The sequence below is a fragment of the Cupressus sempervirens genome, chromosome 10, assembly GCF_028749045.1.
Source record: "Cupressus sempervirens isolate cs-2001-9-10 chromosome 10, ASM2874904v1, whole genome shotgun sequence".
Taxonomy (NCBI): Eukaryota; Viridiplantae; Streptophyta; class Pinopsida; order Cupressales; family Cupressaceae; genus Cupressus; species Cupressus sempervirens.
In genome coordinates, this window is record NC_143127.1 from 104,657,737 (window position 1) to 104,679,704 (window position 21,968).

The 21,968-nt window shown below is 34.1% G+C and overlaps 1 protein-coding gene across 1 annotated transcript in view; it reads left to right on the plus strand.

The window, feature by feature from the left end:
* Window positions 1–626: 626 nt before the first annotated feature.
* LOC149532812 (eukaryotic translation initiation factor 3 subunit I-like) overlaps window positions 627–21,968 on the plus strand; it is a 53,578-nt gene continuing 32,236 nt past the window's right edge. Inside the window, exons 1-2 of the mRNA XM_089807762.1 lie at window positions 627–812; window positions 971–1,158. Coding sequence (XP_089663888.1) covers window positions 975–1,158 — 184 coding nt within the window. The 5' untranslated portion in view covers window positions 627–812; window positions 971–974. The remainder of the gene's footprint in view (window positions 813–970; window positions 1,159–21,968) is intronic.

Genomic DNA, 21,968 nt, shown 5'->3' on the forward strand with positions numbered 1-21,968 from the left:
CCTCTAAACTCCTAATTTTTTGTAGGATTTTTACGTAGAAAAAAGAAAAGACTTTGAAATTAAAGCCCACAACCAATGTAAAAACAAAACTATAAAAGCATGAAATTTGTTGAAAATGGAGAATATTACGTGTGAGTGAATTTTGTGGGAATGTTCGGGAGTTGTTACAGTTTCTAGGACCTAATTTTATGAAATTATTTTTAGATTTTCCCAACTCTCGAAACACAAATTAATGAAGAAGTGATGTGATTAGTCCCCATCTATGAACAACACATACTATAGAAATTAGGGTGAGCACATGGTACTCATCTCTCATAAACATCACTAAAAACTTTCATTCATTCTCACTTAGTCGCACACTATGTTGTTGCCAATTGTGTATAAACTGCATTTCACTAGAGGGAATGTTCGGGAGTTGTTGCAATTTCTAGGACCTAATTTTATGAAATTATTTTAGATTTTGCCAACTCTCAAAACACAAATTAATGAAGAACCACCTACGGACAACACGCACTCTATAGAAATTAGGGTGAGCACATGATACTCGTCCTTCCGAGACACTCTCGCTTAGTCGCACGCTACGTTGTTGCCAAATATGTATAAACTGCATTCCACGAGAGGGAATTATACTCAGCGCGTTGGGCGAACGGAAAAATAAACCAGTGAATAGAACTGAAATAAATCAAGCACCCATTAGCTAAAACCCTTGAAAAGATTTTAGATCGCAGCGCGTTTCATTTTCGTCCTCTTTTGTTGCTAAAACCCTGGGAAAATATTTTAGACGGCTTTTAACCGGGGAGTCATCAACACAGGTGCGTTTTATTGCCTTTTGTTTGGTTTATCCTCTCTATCGTACATTTTTTTTCCCTTTTTAGTTATAATTATAAGTGTTTTGAGACCGTTTCTTCGCCAGTTACGGCTCTGTTTAAGCAATCATTTATTTTTCCTCCTCACACTTTCCTTTGAACAGTTAGATGAGGCCGATTCTATTGAAGGGGCATGAGAGGCCTCTGACGTTTCTCAAGTACAATAGAGACGGGGATTTGTTATTCTCGTGTGCCAAGGATCACACGCCCACTGTGTGGTACGCACACAATGGCGAACGCCTTGGGACGTATGAGGGCCACAACGGTGCTGTCTGGTGCTGCGATGTCTCAAGTAAGCATTTCCCTCCTCGTTACCCTGACTTTATTTTTAGGTTTCCGTTTTCTAATGAGCTTTTCTAGCGATGATTTTTTAATTTAAAAAATTTGTAATGAAAGAAGGGCTTCCCGATCCATCGGAAGGACGGACGAATGATTTCATAAGAATGCATGCCTCCGTATATTGCTTTTTAATCACAAATACACGAACTCCTGGGGTTTATTTTACATTTTTCTTCCGGAAGAAGGTGACAGTAGGGGCAGGAACACTAGATCCAGACAAAAAGTAAAATTAAGTGAAAATATTGGCCCTAATTGATTGCCATTCTGATGGGTCTGTTAGAATATGAAAAGATGAATAATCCAAAATGACTATTGCATACAAATAGAAATAATATTGTGGATATAAATAATACAAGATCAAAATAACAATAGTGTTAGTCTTCAAGTGAGAACTGTAAATACAAAATTAATAAAATAGCATTAGGAGAATCCAAGACTAAATTCTGCAGAATGCAATGAAATCAAATAAAACTAGCTAGGAGTGAGTTTATATAGGAAATGAGATAGGGGAGAGGTTACAAATACAATAAATGGGAAGAGACCACAATAATATTCTAAAAAAAGATTAAGTGTAAATCCGATTCACCTGGTCACACTAATACTTAAGTTGATCTTAAACATGCTTAATTAAAAGTGTAAGAAAAAATTAGGAATAAGGAAAAAGATAACTAAGTAGGAAATAAAAACCTACACTAACAACCCCCTTAAGCATAATTTAGGTTGGTGGAAAGATTATGGGTCCCCACAAATGAGCCCAAATTAGGGACCAATGTCAAGAAGCCCCTTTCCAAGACAAAAGAGAAGCCCTTCCACAGAGAGAGAGAGGATTAAGAAGTCCCCTTTAAAGTGGACACTTGTCATGCCCTCAATAAAGCTTACTAGTGTTTGAACCTGCGTTCAATGAAGGGTTTGGTGAGGATGTCAACAATATGATCTGATGTCAGATAGTACTAGATATTAATGATTTGCTCATGAATCAACTTGAATGTAGTGCATGCAGATTTCGGTGTGTTTGGTCCTTTGATGGTGAAATGGAATGGGAGAGATTTATATAGCACTTTAGCTGTCACAAATATGATTGTAGGCTTCCAAAAAGTAATTCCCCACTCAATGGGGATGCTTTGAAGCCAAATAACCTTAGTAGCAACATTTAATTTGTTTTTGATACCCTCCACCTCTGTAGATGAGAGAAATTATAGGTTGTCTTGCTCGACCAACAAGTTGGACCGAAATATGAGAGAAGCAATATCTTTATGTAGATTGACAAATTGTTAGAATTGCTTGCCCAATCAAATCTATGTATTTCGCCATGTCAAATCTGTGCTTACTGTATGATGAATCCCATAATTGTGAGTACCTTGATTGTAACAAAGAATTCTTTAGACTGTTTTTAATGAAGTTGGTGGTGCTCGTGCATCAATCAAGAGGCCATACCTGTAACATATTAAATTTTTAGGCCTTATGTGTATATGAGACAACCAACAATTTGTCGATATAAAGTGCCATCTACTAAGTGTGAAGAATGCTTAGCCTCAAGTTCCACCCTAGATAGAAATGGAATTGGTGCATACTTATAGTTAGCCATGCAAGATTTTAGAGAGCATATCAAGAACATACGTAAACTATGCAACAAATATCTTTGAAGAATATTGAGTGATCTCAATTCCCAAGTAGTGTAGAAGGCCCAAATATGACATTGAGCAATAAGTTAAATAACCACGAAGGGCAATTTTCACTACATGAACGGTGGATCGGTGATTACTTGTGATCAACAACTCATCAACTTAGAGAACCAAAAAAGTTAGAGAATTATCATGTTGCGAAGTTTAGACATTTAGATCAAATAATGAGTGAACCTAATTGTTAGAAGGAAGGAGTACATCTTGACATATTGAGGGGCTTCTTTGAGGCCATAGGAAGACTTCTGATAAAAAGAAACAAGTGAAGGATTTTGAATCACTCATGTGGTTGCTCTATGTATATTTCCTCCTAAAGGTTATCATAAACAAATGCTCTCATCACATCTACAAATGACGACCCTAGAGCATCTAGGGTGTAAGAACAATCTTACATCACCCAAAAAGCTTGTCTAGTTTTTGAATAGGGGCTATTTTTGGGCAGCGTTACTATTTTTGGCAACCTTAATATTTTTAGTAGTTTTTCATTTGAATACAAATTGTTTCAAATACTTCCACGGAGGTTCTTTTTTGGATATATAAGCATGCCAGTAAAATTTCATTGCAAAATCAAGTCCAGTTTTGATGACATCAATTTTATTTGTATTGGTGGTGGTTACAAAAACTTCAAACTTAGATTTGAAGTTCTTAGGGGCTTCGAAAGGGGTCAAAACTTGTTTGAAAGCACGCTTAGTTGTTTGAGTTGTAGAGTGCTTTGAGAAGTTTTGAAAAGTAGTTATAATAGACAATCAAGTACACAATTGGCAAGATATGGCCTCTGAAGTTTGCTCTACTTTAGGAGAAACAATAAAATCCCTTCAAATATTCCAATGAGTGTCAAAATCCGTTTGGGTCATATTCTCTACATATTTCGATGTAGGGAAAAATAATATAAAATTGGTTGGGCAAAAAAGGGGGGTTACAATCTCCAAAACCTTTGAAGGCGGTTAAATTTCCCAAAATAAAGAAGACAAATAGGGGGTACAAGGGGGCAATTTTCATGGTGCATATGCTGGCTCTGGGTTGTAGATTATTGTACGGAAATGCGCATCTGGCTGTAGCATGTTATTTTTTTGAATATCGTAATATCATTTCATTGAAGATAATAGAAAGCAACTATTTTTCATTTTTTGTAATTTTCATTATATTTATTTGTTGTGTTGTGTGTGTTTGGGTTAGTAAGGGGGGTACCCTTCATCAAGTAGTTTGAGATCAAAAGTTCGTTTGAGTAGACATATCATTGAATGTGAGGTAGTTAGCACTAGGGTTGTGGTTTTGGGTTTGAGAAATAGGTGCAAAAAGATGCCTCCATAAAGGAACTACGGTGGAAGTAGTTGGTGTGATAGAAGAGGGTTTTAGAGCTCTCTAGGGACAAGTGCAAGCACTGTAAGAGGAGCTATGTAGAGGAGCCTATATTAGGGCAACATAGGAAAGTGAGGATGAATTTGAAGTAGTACAGTTTCGAGAAGAGCAAGAAAGGACTATAGATCTTGGTGAAGCTAGGTTTTTCAGGGTCATTTCCAAGATTGGAAAGAGACCAATATCAAAGTTTCTACATTCTCTGGAAATCTTAATCCAAAAGAGTTGATTGATTGGATCAATGATATAGAAGAGTATTGAGTATGAAGAAGTAGAAGATCTTGAGCGGGTCTGATTTGCAAAGGTCAGGCTAAAAGGTCATACTAAACTTTAGTGGAAAGAGGTTTAGTTGAAGAGAAATAGAAGAGGGAGGAAAGATAACAAGATGCAATTGAATTGAAGAGACAATTCATTCTTGTTGACTATGAGCTTGATTTGTTGTAATACAAGGGTTGAAGCAAGAAAAGAAGATTTGTTCAGGAGTATAAAAAAGAGTTCTATAGAGTCCTTATTAGAATAGGCCTTTCTAATGCCGACGAGGAGAAGGTTGCCCGTTATATAAATGGCTTGAGGCCAAGCATTAAAGAAGGGTTGACAATGATAAGAATATCTACCATTAAAGATGCATATCAATTTGCTTTGGAGGTAGAACAAAAAATGAACAAGGAGTTTGAGACCAAGAAAAAATAGAGGAGGATGTGGTAGAAAGCCTAGTGGACAGTCTTAGGGAGGCTGAAATAAAGATAAGAAAAGAATAGTGACCTACTAGCAATCATAATCAAAGAGGAAATAATTTGTATCATCCTTGCGATCAAGATAACAGAGAATTAGAGAGGAAGAGGACAAGGATCGAGAAGAGGAGTTTTTTGTGGAATGTGTTTTTAGTGTGGAGGACATAAAGCTTATAAGTGTCCCCCTACATCAAGGGAGGACGAATAGTAGACCAGAAGGTAATGCATGAGTTGTACGTGTAGATGAAGATGCTGAGTTAGTACATTTTGAAGATGTTGAAAGAGAAGTTCTTGTTATTTGAAGATCCTTGCTAAATGACAAGAAGGAACTTGAGTGAGGAAAGAATTTGTTTTGCACAAGATGTCAGTGTAATGGTAAAGTATGTAGTGTCATTATTTATGGTGGTAGTATGGATAACCTAATTTTAAAGGAAATGGTTAATAAATTGAAGTTAGCGAGGAGGGGGCATCCAAATCCCTACTAGATTGTTTAGTTGCAGAAGTTGATTGAAATTTGTTTAGCGCTCCCCTTGGGATTCGTGACAAGGGCTTAACCGCCTCATGTGTACTATAAGTTGAGTGGTTGTATCAGGCATTGACAGAGCGGTCTTTTGGTTCAACGACAACCCCACACTAACAAGTGGTATCAGAGCTTGGTCACAGGTTCGAATCCTCAAACACTTGGGTAATGCGGAGGGGGAGATTGTTAGAAATTTGTTCAATGCTCCCCTGTGTACTATAAGTTGAGTGGTTTTATCAAGCATTGACATATCGGTCTTTTGGTGCAACGACAACCCCACTCTAACAGAAGTATCATAAGGATTTGGTCAATGAACAATGTATGGTAAAGTTCAAAATTGGAAGCCTATCACGATGAGATATTATGTGATATGTCTATGGATCTTTGTCATCTATTGATAGGGAGACTCTGACAATTTGATTGTTATGCAGTACATGATGCGTATGCAAATATCTATTCTTTGACTAAGGATGGAGTTCAAAACAAGCTAAAGCCATTGAAGAAAACATAGGAAAAGACATGTAGTAATGCAAGGATATATCTAGTTGACAGATTGAATCTAACAGGCATGAAGTATGAACATATATATTTTGCTTTAATTCTAAAAGTTGATACCAAGGAAGTAGAAGATGTATATGTGGAAGTTGCACATTTGTTGGATGAGTTTTAGGATACTGTATCTGATAATGTACGTGATGGGTTGCCATCAGTAAGAAAGATTAGTCATCAAATGGATTGGATTCATGTAGCTAGTTTACCAATAAGGCATCCCATAAAATGACTCTAACAAAGTGAAGAGTTGAACAGACAAGTGCAAGAGTTGTTGCATAAGGGGTTAAGTTGAGAGAGTTTGAGTCCTTGTGTAGTACCAACATTTTTAGCACCAAAGGAAAATGGATAATGGAGGATGTGTACAGATTATTGGACTATCAATAAGATTAATATCAAGTATAGGTCTCCTTTGCAAAGGATGGATGATATTATGGATTGCTTGAGTGGAGTTGAGTACATCACAAACATAAATTTGGAGAGTGGATATCATCAAATCCAGATTAGAGAAGGAGATGAATTGGTTTTCATGCTCGAGCACATTCATTGAACTCATGGACAAGGTATTGAAAGAATTTTTTAGTAAGTTTGTTATTGTTTATTTGGATGATATTTTGATCCTCAAGAAGACATTGGAAAATCACATAATGCATACTCGTAGGTTTTGGAGAAGTTAAGGGGAGAAAATTTGTTAATTAACTTGAATGAGTGCAGTTTTGTGAAGGAGTTAGTGCACCTTGGATTTTGTTTAAATAGTAAATGGTCTTAAAATGGACCTAGAGAATTTGAAGACTATCCTTGAATGGCCTACTCCAAGAATTGCTACTGAGGTAATATCTTTTCATGGTTTGGCTAGATTCTACAAAAAGTTAATCAAAATTTTTAGTAGTATATGTGGACCCCTAACTGTAACAATGAAACATGATAGAAAAGAGTTTAAGTGGACTAAGAGCAATAACGAGTTTTTGTTTATTGTAAATAAAAGTTACGAAGCAACTTGTTTTGGCACTTCCAAATTGTAATAAGGTATATCAAATAGATTGTGATGTTAGTGGTGATGTCATTGGATTTGTTTTGAGTCAAGAAGGTAAACCCATTGCTTACTTCAGTGAGAAATTGAAAGATGCCAAATGAAAATACTTTGTTTATGGTCAGGAGTTTTATTGTATAGTTTAAACATTGAGGAAGTGGAGACATTATCTTTTACTTAAAGGGTTTGTTTTATTTAATGATCATCAAGCTTCGTAGTACTTAAACAAGCAAGGAAAGTTGAGTTAAAGGCATTTAAAATGGCTGAAGTTTATGCAAAGTCACACTTTTGTTTTGAAGCACAAGAGTGAAAAGTTTAATAGAGTTGCAAATGCTTTGAGTTGGAGACAAACTTTGTTGACAAAGATGTAGATCAAAGTTGTTGAGTTCTAGGAGATCAAGAGTTTATTTCATGAAGATCTTGAGTTTGGTGAAGTTTGGAGAGCCTATACAAAACCTATTATTATAAATAGGACTAGGTGGTTAGATTTTATAATCCAAGATCTTATGTTATTCAGAGGTAGCCAATTGTGCATTCCAGAGAGTTCTACAAGGGAGAACCTAATCAAAGAGAAGCATAGTTGAGGATCAATTGAACATTTTGATTGAGATAAAACCATTGCTTTGGTTAGTGAATAATATTACTATTGGCCACAATTGCAACAAGATGTTAAAAGTTTGTGCAAAGTTGTAGAATATGTGAGATGGGAAAAGGAACCAACGAAAATACAAGGTTGTATAAGCCATTACTTTTACCAAAGAGGCCACAGAAGGATATTAGTTTCAACTTTGTTGTTGGTTTACCAAGGCTTCAAAGGGAACATGATTCCATTTTTGTGGTGGTAGACAGGTTCTGGAAGATGACACATTTCATTCTTTGTAGAAAGACTAATAATGTTGTTTATGTGGCAAAATTGCTTTCCAGAGAAGCAGTGAGACTACATGATTTGCCCAAAACCACAGTTTCAAATTGCACCACTAAGTTTGTTGGGTACTTTTGGAGGACATAGTGGATTAAGTTGAAGATAGATTTGAAGTTTAGCTCAACACACGATTTATCGACTGATGGGTTATTGGTGGTGAATAAGAGTTTGGGCTATCTATTGAGATGCTTAGTATGAGATAAAGTAAAGGGGTGGGATTTTATTTTACGACGGGCAAAATTTACATACAATAATTTTGTCAATAAGAGCACTTGCATAATGTTTCTGAGTTGAGAAAGTTGGACAATGAAGAAAAGAGTTGTACCAAAGTTGAAGACTTTGCTAAACACTTCAAAAATTTGCATGAAGAGGTGAAAAACATACTAATAAAATGAATCTTCACTTCTAGACTAAGGCAAATCATAAGAGCAGACCTAAGAAATTTTAGTTTGTTGATGAAGCTAGTGAACTCTTGTGTTTCTCAGATTTGGTAGAGTACCATGAATGAAGTATTGTAGATGAGATAGCATAAGCATAGTGGAATATTCCAACACCTACTTTAACTATAGAGGAGATAGAAGACATCTTGGATATTTGTGTTGGCAAAAGCACAAGAAAAAGGAAATATGAGGAGTATTTGGTCAAATGGAAAGGACGACCTAATGAAGATTCATTATGGTTATCAAAAGAAAAGGTAAGAGTAAGGTCACTTCTCAAATTACCTTGGTTGTCTAATACTGGAGCATCCAAGGTGTAAAAACAATCCTTAATCAACCAAAAATATTGCCTAGTTTTTCAATAAGGGCTATTCTGGGCAGTTACTATTTTGGACAAGTTTACTTTTTAGTAAGTTTTTCATTTGAGCACAAATTGTTCCAATTACTTATCTTTTGATATATAAGCATGTCAATAAAGTTCATGGCAATTTTGAAGACATTGAATTTTTATTTTCGCACGGTGGCCCAAAAACTTAAAACTAAGATTTCAAGGTCATAGAGGCTCCAAAAGGGGGTCAAAACTTTTTTGAAATGGCACTTCATACTTTGAATTGTAGAGTGGTTCAAGAGGTTTCCAAAAATTGGTTATAATTGATAATCAAGTACATGGTTTGCTAGATATGGCCTTTGGGGGTTGCCCTAATTTTGGAGAAAAAATAAAATCCATTCAGATCCTCCAATAAGTGTTGACACCCATTTGGGACACATTTTATCATATTCTAGTGTAGGGAAAATTAATATAAAATCGGTTGGCCTGAAAAGGGGGGGGTTGCAATCTTCAAAACCTTCTAGGGTAGTTAAACTTCTAAATAGAAAGATGTGATGTCCCCTTTAATGAAAGAGGACTTAATAAATAAATGATAATATTAAATAAAAATTAATAAAGAGATAAATAATAGTATAATATATTTATAAGTGCAATATAAATAAAGAATATTAAAATAATAATATATCATAATGATAAAATAAAATAAAATAAATAATAATATAATCTATTGTTATTATAATAATATGATATATTATTAATATAATAATATATCTCTACCATAGTAATTTAATTTATAATTGATATAATAAAATACAATAAAAAAATAAAATTAGAATCTAACATAACACGAAAGGAAAAGTTGTGCCTTCCTCCAACATGCGATTATAAAAAGCAAGAAGAGAATTTCATTTGGAGGGGGGGGGAGATAAAGGAAGAAATGAGCATAGGAATCAATAAAGAATTGTGGCTGTTCTGAAGAGTAGTAATCTAAAAGGTTGTGACTCTTCTGAAGGGCAGCAAGGACCAACAATAAAATATTATTATTCAAATTCTGAAGAGTAAAAACAAAGTAAAAGGTGATTTGAATGGGGACATTACAATGGTGTTAGAGAATAATTATGCCATATTGTTGAAAATAGTGAAAGTGAATCCATCAATGGAGAAATGGTAATCTGAATGATAAACCAAAATAGTTGCAAGAACAAAGCATAATGAGACTTGTAAAGATGTATGATAGTAATGACAACGCATAGGCATATTGTGACGGGTTAATGATAATGTCAAAAGCAATTCTTGTATTTGCAAATGCAAGGTAAGATAGTGTTAGTTTCAAATGGAAAGCATAAAGAGAACACCATAGAAGGTTTGGAAGTGTAACTGAAAGATAGTCTTAAAACAAGAAAAAAGTAAGAATAACTACAATGAACCAACTATGTCTTATCAAGGGACATGTAATCTAATGGCAACTCATAGAGTTCTGAAATACAGTAAGTAGAGAAAGAAGGATAGAAAAATATACATAACAAGAAAAGGAAGCTAAGGAAGATAGTCTTCATACAAAAATTTCAAAAAAATCATAACTACGAGTTCATATGAAGTATGACAATGCAGAAGTAAGAATACAAAAACAAACATAGAGCAAGGCCATGATGGAAGAATGGATAAGGTTAGAACCAAGTCAAAGGGCACCTTACTACAAGGCAACAATCACACATCTCTAAAGGCCTAAATGCCTTGTTATATTATAGATGAAATGTGTATAAGGATGATAATGAATACATTGAGGGTATCCATGAGGCCTTGAAAGAGATAAACACTAGTACAAAAACAACAATATATTACTAAATAAACTACTAAAAATTGTAGATATGTGACTAATTTTGATCACGTGCGTAATGGTAGTTTATTGCCAGACATTTATCTCCCAACCAAATTTATGACTAAACTATTTTAATCATTGATTAGGTCATTGATTTAGTCATTTATTGTTGTTACTTGGTAGTTTATATGGTAGTTTATTTGGTAATTTTGGTAGTTTATTTGGTAGTTTTTTGGGTAGTATATATGGTAGTATATTTGGTAGTTTTTGGGTAGTATATATGGTTGTATATTTGGTAGTTTATTTGGTAGTATATTGGGTAATATATTTGGTAGTTTATTTAATCATTAATTTAGTCATATTAGGGCACGATAGAATTGAACCACCATCCTCCTATTTATAAAGTAGGTGCTCTTCCATTGAGCTAGTACCCTTTAAAGAATAATGCAAAAAATTGACAAAGTTGTCTTCCCAACATTAGAGCTACCATGATTAGGGTCACTGTAACAAGATATACTCTTCCATTGAGCTAGTACCCTTTAAAGAATAATGCAAAAAATTGACAAAGTTGTCTTCCCAACATTAGATCTACCATGATTAGGGTCACTGTAACAAGATATACTCTTCTCAAAGAACACACATTTTAGTTATTATGAAAAATATTAATCTAAATCTTTATCAATAACAATTCAACAATTTAAAATTCTTTTGTTCAAGCAGTTTAAAATTATATTTCATGTACACCTCTCTAAATTATTGTAATGATAGACTCTTATAAAATATAATTTGAAGCACTTTGGCCACACACAAGTATTGTTTCTTGTGCTAACATCTCAAAAAAAGATACAAATGATTATACAATTTATATCAAAAAAATAGACCTTTGCATTAAATAAAAACATCAAACCCCATTAAAAAATCACATCAAACCTGTTGTTTTTTTCTTTTCATAGTCTCTACAATAATTGAGACTAGCTTGCGTGCAATGCAAATATAGAGTCCCTTGTTATAATGATGAAATGCAATCACCATAATAATACCAATGTTAAGAGCATGCAAAAGCCACGTACGGTGGATGTACAAAGGACACTTTGAAATGTGTCAATTCCTGCTATGACCTAAGAGACTATTTTTTGGTAGGAAATTTTTGTGAGGAAAAAACAAAAGACTACTGAAAAAATAGATCCAACATGCTTCAACTCCAAGAATGACAACGGAGCCAAATTTCTTGTGCCTGTAATTCCATTGTTAGACAAGTGCAAACCCATTACAACAATCGAGACATGAATGTGTTGAATAACATCTATTGAAACTTTGGCTCAATTAGTTTTGTTGAAGTCATTGGAACTATATGTGGCAAACTAGAAATATAATCAAGAAAAGAAAATATTAGCATCATATCTACACTCTATATGAACAAAATCTTGAATTCTATTCAACGCGGTTAGAAGGAAATAGCGTTCATTAAAAATCAAAATGAATAAAAGGTTTAGGAAATGTAAGCTTTGCCAAGACAAGATTTAGAACCTTGGTTAAATCATTATTAGCCTAATAAGAATATTAGGGACCATTAAAAAAGTCTCAGCGTGAACATCTTGTATTACCAACAACTCCTTAGCCCTCCATGCTACTAAAACTGAACAATCCAGAGAAAGTACAACAATAGGACTAATTCATTAGAAAATCTATGAATCTTGAGGCATGAAAATTTACAAAAAATATAGATTTCAGAATGAAATATGATATCTTACCTTTGCAAGTGATGACTTTACTAGCAGTCTCCGCAAAAGACAGAGGAACTTTGCCATCTCTACTCTGAAATAGTTTGCTGAAAGAATCAATTTCTATTCCACTCTCTATCTCCATTCTCCAAACAACAAAAAGGAAGAAATATATTTACTTTTCTTCTAATTGCTTAACCTTAAAATATTTTCTTTACCAATATTCAAAGCCCTTGGACATAAAATCTCTAATCATTATGTTGGATGGAGATAAAGCACAAAAGAAAAAGAAAGATAATAATCCATTGATATTACTCTTTAGCAATCAAATATCCAAATCAAACGAATCAGCATAAGCACTGATTGGAAGAGAAAAAATCAACATTCAAGAGGAAAATGACATCAAATCATATATGCTTAACTTACAACAGCGAATAAACAGACTAATAATAAACATCAATAACAAATAGCAAACAGTTACAAATAAGCGTTGCTGATTAACTTTCCCAAATTATGATGAAGAGACAAAGATGATTTAGAATGAAACCATCAATATCCAAAATATTCTCTCTTTATGTCACAATGCTTATTTATAATGAATAAACCACAAAGAAAAGAGCAGTAATTATCAAGGCAGTAATTATCATTAGTTTCTGATCTCAACAGTGTATTGACAGTGATCCATGCCTGGATGGTTATTGTAACTAATAGATTATATCTGAAATATTTGTAGCAGCAATGCTTAACTAATACAATGTTTTAGAATTTATAAGAGGATATCTTCTAGCAGCAAAGAATAGGATCTCCTCAATCCTTGGGCCCATTGTATAGAAAATAAAACCTTGGAGTTCATACCACTTTCCTTCAATAGGCTCAACAAGATTCGTCTTCAAATTTTCCATTTATTGGAGTACTGTAATCTACAAAACGTAATGCCACCAGTAAAGTCTTCAAATAATATGCAATTGTTAAAGATCTATAACCCACCAATTACACCCAGACACTAAAATCTTCATTTACAATGTAGATTTTGCTTCCTAGGTTCTAGTTCTCACACCAAAGTGATTGCACCAACAAGAATGCCAAATGTTAGTAAGGTTATAGGAAACCCTAGCGCTGAACGCCGAGAATAGCAATTATATACTTAAACTTGCAATGCAATATGAGAAGCCAGGCCGAGGAGACAGTAGTACGAACCATAGAAAAAATGAAGTCATACCAACACAAGCATGGGCTTACTAGTAGAAGAGCTACTCAAAGGGAAAAAAGTATTCTTTAATACTATCCATTATTTCATCCACGATATGGGGGAGGCTTGTTTCTTACTGCTAAAAATTCACAGTTCCTATTACCTATAAATTAGCATAAGTCCAAGGGACTAGCAGACATAATGTGCATTTTTCAAATTACAATGAAGTTCTTATAATTTTATAAGGAGTATAAATTACTATAAAATGTAATAATGATCAACTGTGGGAGTAAATGAAAGAAGCATAATAGCTACTGCAGACAATAATAAATTATATACTAATCCTGGTAGTTGATGTTGGTCGAGCAATAAATAAAAGCCTGTGGTAAATGTTGTCTCCATGGAAATAGAAAGATAAGCTAAAGATATCAGATGAAGGAGGTTACACAGTCAAGAGATATTAATAGATGTGGATAGTCTATTTGGAATGAATGGTGGAGAGTATACATACCAATTCACAAGCTTTGGTTATTAGTGCATGCGAATAAAAATAAATGATAAAAGTCTAAAAGATAATAAAAATCTTGACTATTGTCCAATGGTTTTTAGGATATTGAGAAACTCAATGTGATGCTATGTGCACCCTTAAACATATTTTGTGTAGGAGCACCAGGACCAAAGACAAAGGCCTAAGAAGACACTAGGGTCACTAAATAGATCCTAGGTGGGAGAAAAGAATAAACATGACCATGTTGGGTCATTTAATGTAATATGATTAATAAATCCATTAAAAAGGATGGAATGCACTAAAAGTGCCCAAATGATGTAATTTTCCTAAAATGGCAACTAATTGTAACAGTCATAATACTGACTGATTGCTGGTTAGGAGCACGTTACATTGGGCAACCGGTTGGGAAAGGTCATTTGGTTGTTTGATCATGGATTTTTTTTTAAAGGAGGGGGGAGTCTTACTTAGGGAGTGAGTAGTGAGTTTTTATTGAAGGAAAAAGTAATGTAATGAAGTTTCATTGGATACAGAATTAATTCTCTGCAATTTTCTTTGTTCTCTATCGTGAGGGAACAATCCTTTGGTTTGGATTGTTAAATGTTTTTTTGAAGGAAATATTGATTAATAATGGAGTAGGATAGTAAGGGTTTGAGTCATTGTTCATTCCCATGCTCTGGGTTATTGTTTTGTGATGTTAAAGCTAGAAAAACTCAGATTGTCTTGACTGTTCCTAAACAGAGGTTTAATTGCAATCAGAGATTTATTTTGAAGTTGCCTATGAATACCTAGGCCCTCCCACTCACTGTGGCTATCGTGTCTTATGGGAGGAGCCAATCCATGTATCATATGTTTCTATAGGTGTTTGTGTGCAGGAATGGACAAGGGATTGAAGAAATGGATCACACATTTTGAAGAAAGTTGAAGATGACCATTCCAGAAAAATGCAGTTCAGTACAGGGGCAATATCTTTCCAACCAACCGTTGGATCTTGCTCAGATTTAAGTATGTTTGTGAGAACCTAATTACGCCCATTCTAACTGGAGTGATCGAGAAACTTGTATCATCTTCAAAAGTTATACCTGTTTGTGTGAGGGTCTGTCCAGAGACAGCAAGGAAGCATATTTTTGGTGATTGGGCTAGTGAGCACTTAGTAAGAGATAGTTGCTTGGTTGAAGACACTGATGTATTTGAGGGACATTAGTGATGGTTATAAAATATGTAGAGCCCATAGTGGCATAAAGGCAAGGTGTGCACTCTAATAGGTTGTGGAGTTGGCTTGGATCAAGGAGAATGATCCTCATGAAGATGCTTGGTTGGTGTTGTAGAAACACTATTGAAGTCCCTCTTTTATTTGTTGATTGCAAGTACAGCAAGGTCCTCTGCATCAATATTTCAGAACTAACAACGAATACATGAATCATTTCATCGACCAAACTAATAAAGTATATTATCCAGTCAAGTAAGTCTTTCCAGAATAGTTGCCTAATAAGAACAGACCATATGCAATTGTAATTCTAATTAATATCATTGCAAGAACCGATATCAGGAAAATGTGATAGAGAACCAGTGGCGTCTAAAGTAGTGAAGTAAGACTCCTAGTTTAAAGGAGAGACTTGGTTTTGTTTCAATAGAATTAAGCACATCTTCATCTATGCGTGGTGGAAAAGTATTATGCAAAAGATCAAAATCAGTAGAAGACTCCATATGCTGGAACAGGTCAAAGAGAAAATCAGGATCAGACTCCAGAATCATTTTGGGATGCTGATCTTAAATATTTTAAGAGAATTGACAAGAACGAGGTAAAATGAGGATTTGTCAGGAATCCATTGGGAAAAAAAACTCTTCAGCCAGCAAGTGATACAAATAACTCAAAATGACTCTGGAATGTTGATTCTGAAGAGGTTATGCAATTTGACAAGTAGGATGTGAGTATGTCGATGAATTGCTGATCTAGTGACATTGCCAAGTTGATTGTTGCTGGCATTTGATGAAATGTTGTGGACTCTGTCATTTTACAGCTGTGGATGGCAATTAAAGATCAATGTTAAATCATCATAATTACCATGCCTATTAAGTCCTATAAAAGCAATTATTAGTTCCCAGTTCTAACAATTAGTTATGCAATCAATCGCTGATAATTTCTCCTTAGTCAATGAAGTGAGTGCCTTTGCATGTTGTATTGATAAACAAAGACATCCAATCTTCAAACTCTTGAAAGTCTTTGTTTCCCACCAACCTGGTTAGGTTAATCACCATAGCTGCAACATCCTCCTTGAATAAAGATCTGTGAGTTGATTTTGATAACTGCGACTTTCCCTTTCTTGGTTGAGAAAGCCAAGATCTAGCTATGGTGTTGAGGAATTGATTTTTATTACTGACAAAGTACTGTTTTGCAAAATCTTTATCAATATCTGAAAATTGCTCTCGAATTGGTAGATGGGAAACAAGTGCAATGACCACTAGATCAAGTCTGGCTATCACTTTTCCATTAGTCAAAACTACCTATTTGGTGTCAAGCTGATATGCTCTCATGCATTTTAACACCAACTCTGGGCACTATATGGATATTGGGTGACCTCTTGCTCGTGATATCAATAACTTGCATCACCATTATGGTTCTTTCCTCAACTTCTATTGGTGTCCAGAAATCCTGCTTAATGATGTTGCCCAAAATGGTATCACCAATGTCAGGAAGCTTGCTCTTGAGAATTGGTGCACGGTCGGGTGTCTGATAGTTGTGTTTCATTGTACCCCACAGATTTTTAACAGGCTACAAATAAAATGTGCTTTGAAGATGCTTCAATATCTTCAATTTGTTTCTCTGCAAATTTTAAAAAGACAATATTATCTGAGAGCATCTCACTTGAACAATTCTTCATTCCCTCTTGAAGCATTTTGTTAATAGTTTGAACTTGTTCACATCCTTCGACATTTTATCAGATGCTTGATTATGCCATGTCCATGATTCCACTTTTCAGTATGCTTCCTATCATGTCCTTTATAGTTCGATAGAATTCCCATCTTTATTATGTTCTCATTATTCTTTGATTGGTGTCAATGGTTACTTAATAAACCCCAGCTTGGCTTGCATATATTCACTGTAATCACGGTTTCTCAAGACATTAAGTCAAACAAATGGAGAGGTATTCTCTGTTATACAACAGTGATAACTTTCACCTAGGAACACTTCCTTTCCTATTCAAACAGGTTCCGGAGACTCTCATTCACATATGGGCTGCGCTGAAACATAGCAAAAGCTCCCATATAACATGTTTCAAAATCTCATTTGACTGTCAAAATTCTTTTTCCACTGGATGAGACAATGAATTCTAATGATACTCTGATAAACTCTCATTAAATTATGAGAGATAACTTACGTTTGCAAAGCGACATTCATCAAGCAACTCACGCACATTTCTATCGGCATTTCATCAAACATTCTCCATGCTTGTTAAACTAACCTCTGCAGGCGTATTGTAACATTGATTACATGGTGGTGTTTTATGTAAGTGCTTTACATGCGCTGTCCACTGTATTGTAATTCCAGACTTAATAGAGGCTCCGCGAGCTAAGGATCACGATGATGGATGTGGCAGTTTGTAATGAACATTACACTTGAAAATTGCGTCTAAATGAAAGCTTTTAAAGCTTCTTTTTTTTTTAAAAACTCCATATCCTTGTCAACATTGTTCTGATGAAATGGCATTTCAAGAATGTATTATATCAAACGATCGCCACACATATTGTCTGTGATCTCATGTTTGTATTAACTGGCGACATTCCATCAAACACAGTCTAGGGAAGCATTTAAGTAATGGAGAAGATATTTCTCAAAATCATGAAGAATTTTAGTTCTAATTTACAATATTATGCTATAGTGGTCATTACACCCTCCATTAGAGCACAGAGCATCTCGGGGGCGCTAATTTTTTTGGACAAAGTTAGATATGTGCCTTTGAACAAATAAGTTTTTTGTAGCCATATAATCTGAGTGTTCTAACATAATCTAGAAAAATCTCTGTAGACTACATGAAGTGGGGACCAGATAGCAGAGGCATCACCCGCAGAGACCCCTAGTTTACCCTAGTATGGTGAAGAGACAGAACGATAAAAACCTCACTTGAAATTGATGGTGCGAGTATATCAGATGCTTCACAAGAAGATGTACTTGTCTTTTCCCTCTTCTTTGGCTTAGATTTTTCGGCTGCCACCTGCATATAAATCGAAATAAATAGAAATTAAGAGAAGAAGAAAAACCGCGAATTACAAATGACTAACCTATTATTAGGAGGGAAAAAAAACTTGTCTTCCCTCATAGAATTAGGCAGCAATCTCTCTGAGAACTCCCAACACACTACCTCTAGAGAATGTCGTGCATAGAACATAGGGCACGATTTAATAGTGTATTTTGTAAATTTAAGAAATAGGAACATATGTCCATGTACCAAATTTCTTGTTCTCTTTCCACATCAAAAGACATTACATTGGCATGTTATGCATGTGATACTCCTATGAAATGCCAAATGTAGTCTCTTTAATTTTTGTAAAATTTGGATGAAAAAATGAAAAAGATTGTGTGCTTGGCTGATAGGAAAATTACAATTTCAATTTAGTAAATGTGCAAAAATATAAAAGTATTGAATAACTATAGGTTTACACTGATTTTTGAATTCAGTACTTTTCCCAACATTCCAACTAATATAAAAATGAAACAGTGAAAAATCGGCAGGGACTAATAAAATAGAGAAAACCTGAGCTTTTGTGCCACAAATTATATCTATAGATGTGTTGAAGGAACTGGGACTAATAAAATAGAGAAAACCTGAGCTTTTGTGCCACAAATTATATCTATAGATGTGCTGAAGGAACTGTAACCCCATTTATTGTCCAATCTAGGTTGTCAACGAACCAAAGAAGCAATGAAGGTGAATTGAATAAAAATTTTGTGTGAATTTCTTCAACCCTTATCCTTTTTCTCCTTGTCACCGATCCTTCCAAGAAATGAAAGAAAACTTTATTTTGAATCTCTAATAATGTTGCCAATCTTTTCTCTTATGTGCTAATTTTTTTAATTTTTTATTGACAGTGCAAGGTTTGACTTATGTGCTAATGTTTTGCCTATCGTGCCTAACCATAGATGAAATCAAAAAAATGTCATACGCCCCATATCAATATCATTATTTACTTATTATCAATTAACTAGTTTTTTAACCCTAGAACCGACACCCCATATCTGTATGGTTATATCATTATTATTAATTATTTGAATTTTATTTATTTATTTTCTTTTAATTTTTAATTAAATTTTTTTTCTTAATTAGTAATTACAATGAATAAAATATTTTAGGTGATGTATAGACAACATTAAATTATCTTGTTTTTATTTTTAGTTTAAGGCAATTAAAATAGTTTTAATTTTAAATTAGAGATAATTAAAATAATATTTTAAATTTTTTATGACAGTGTATTAATTTTAACTTTAGAAATATTGTTTTGAACTCTAGTAGCCCTAAGATGAGTGACCTCCCACCAATTATCAATGCTTCAGTTGTGTGAGCACCCCTTAGATCCAATGAGTGTTAAGTGACATTCTATTCATTCTCATGAGAGTCGATGGATTCATGTGAATCACTACTCCTAAAATATAGGTCAATGAGTTTGACTAGAAAAACTACGTAGTTTAATCCTAATTGTGATATCATAATTTTTAAACACTTCACTCTGATAATGTCTATAAATATGCACCTCCATTAATTCTTACGCAAAAATACTTGATTATATCCTCTTTGTAATTGCATTTGGTTTTGAGTTACAAATAATAAAAATAATGCTAATTTTTTTTGTAAAATTCCCTCTCAAAATTATTTGAATTTGAGGTTCAAGTTTTCAAATCATACAAGGGTGACTCGCCTACATATCATGACGCACGTTTACACCAAATTAGCTACACACTCACCCTTATTTGTGACTAAATATTAGAGACTAGTTGTTTAGTCATTTATTTGATCATTTACTTAGTTACTTATCTTTGTCTAAGCTTGGGATTTTACCTGATGATCAAATTAGTCATTTATTTAGTCACTTACAATTTGAAAAATATTACTAGAATTTGATCACTTTTAGTCACGTGACTAAAATTTTTAGTCTTGTGACTAAATTTTTTAGTCATGTAGTCATTTATTTGCCAAAATTCTACTAGTGAAAGTATCTCCTAAGTATTTCAAGGATGGATACTTCCTTTAGGGATATCCATAAAGTCTCTCCCAAGGATTATAAGATGGATATGTCCTAAAGGGATATTCATAAAGTCTGTCCCAAGGATTATAAGATGGACAAGTCCTAAAAGGATATCCATAAGGGCTTGGGAAGAGATTAAGTCTCTCTCGAGGATTATTAGGATTCACACATGCTAAAGGGATTTCCATAAAGGCCTCAGAAAAGATGAAGTCTCTCTCAAGGATTATAAGGATGCATACATCCTAAATGAATATCCATAAAGGCCTAAGAAGCTATAAAGTCCCTTCTAAGGATTATAGGGATGGATACACCAAAGTACAAGGTGTCCATAAGGCCTTAGAAGAGATGAAGTCCCTCCCAAAGATTAGGAGGACGGATACACCAAAGTGTAGGGTACCCATAAGGCTTGGGAAGAGATAATGTCTCTCCCATGCATCACAAGGATGGATATGTCAAATATTAGATATTCATAAGGTCTTAAGGAGAGAGGGGTTGTGGGAGATGGCATCATAGTTGGAGGATTGCTCTAAGTTGATTATGATATAACTGGAGCCCTAGGAAGTCTAGTTACATGGGCTAAAAACTTGATAAACACTCCCTAAGGACTAGGATTATTCATCAAGTGAGATCATGGTTTAAGGCAATACTTAACAAAGGAGAAGTCAAGTAGTACATTACATCAAGATAAGTTCCATCTTTGAATTATTCTTAGTATTTTAATTGAATATTACTCAATCTTCAGATTTGGTAAGTTTATATTTGTAAATGTATTGTAGTTCTTTGAAATTACCACTTTAGGGTCATTATATTGGATATTGGAGACACCATAAAAGGTTCACATTGCTTGAGGACAAACAAATTTGAGGAAGGGTGGACTGTGATGTCCCCTATCTGAAAGAAGATTTAACAAATGATAATATTAAGTTCTAATTAATAACTAGATAAAGAATAATATAACATTGTTCTAATATAATTACAATATAAATAAATAATCATATTAAAATAATAATATAAAATCACAGTGATAAAATTAAAATAAATAAATAAATAACTAATATTATATAATCTATTATTAGTATAACAAGATGACATATTATTAATTTAATAATATATCTTTAATATAGTAATTATAATATTTGATTGATATAATAAAAAGAAGAAGAAGATATAAAATAATAAAATTAGAATATAACCGAATTAAACCTAATTAAATTAATGAGGAGTCAAAGGCATCAAAGGAAGAGTTGTGATTCACTCAAGCATGAGATACAAAAAGCGAGAAGAGAACTTTATTTGGAAGGGGAGGAGAAAGGAAGAAAAGAGCATAGGAAATAATGAAGGGTTGTGGCTCTTCCAAAGGGTAGTAAATTTGAAAGGTTGTGACCCTTCTTAAGGGCAACAATGATGAAGGGTGTGACTCTTTTAAGTGGTGGTAATTTTGAAAGGTTGTGACTCTTCCAAAGGGTTGTAAATCTATGAGGTTGCGACTCTTCCAAAGAGGCAACAATAATGAAAGTTTGTGGCCCTTTCAAAGGGCAACCGTGATAAATGGTTTCAACTCTATTAAAAAGTGGTAATTATGAAAGGATTGTGACTCTTCCATAGGGTAGTTAATCTGAAAGGTTGTGACTTCCAAAGGATCAACAATGATGTAATGTCATGACTCTTGTGAAGGGCAAGGATTTTGAAGGGTTATGTCCCTTTCAAAGGTTGGTGATCATGAAAGATTGTAACTCT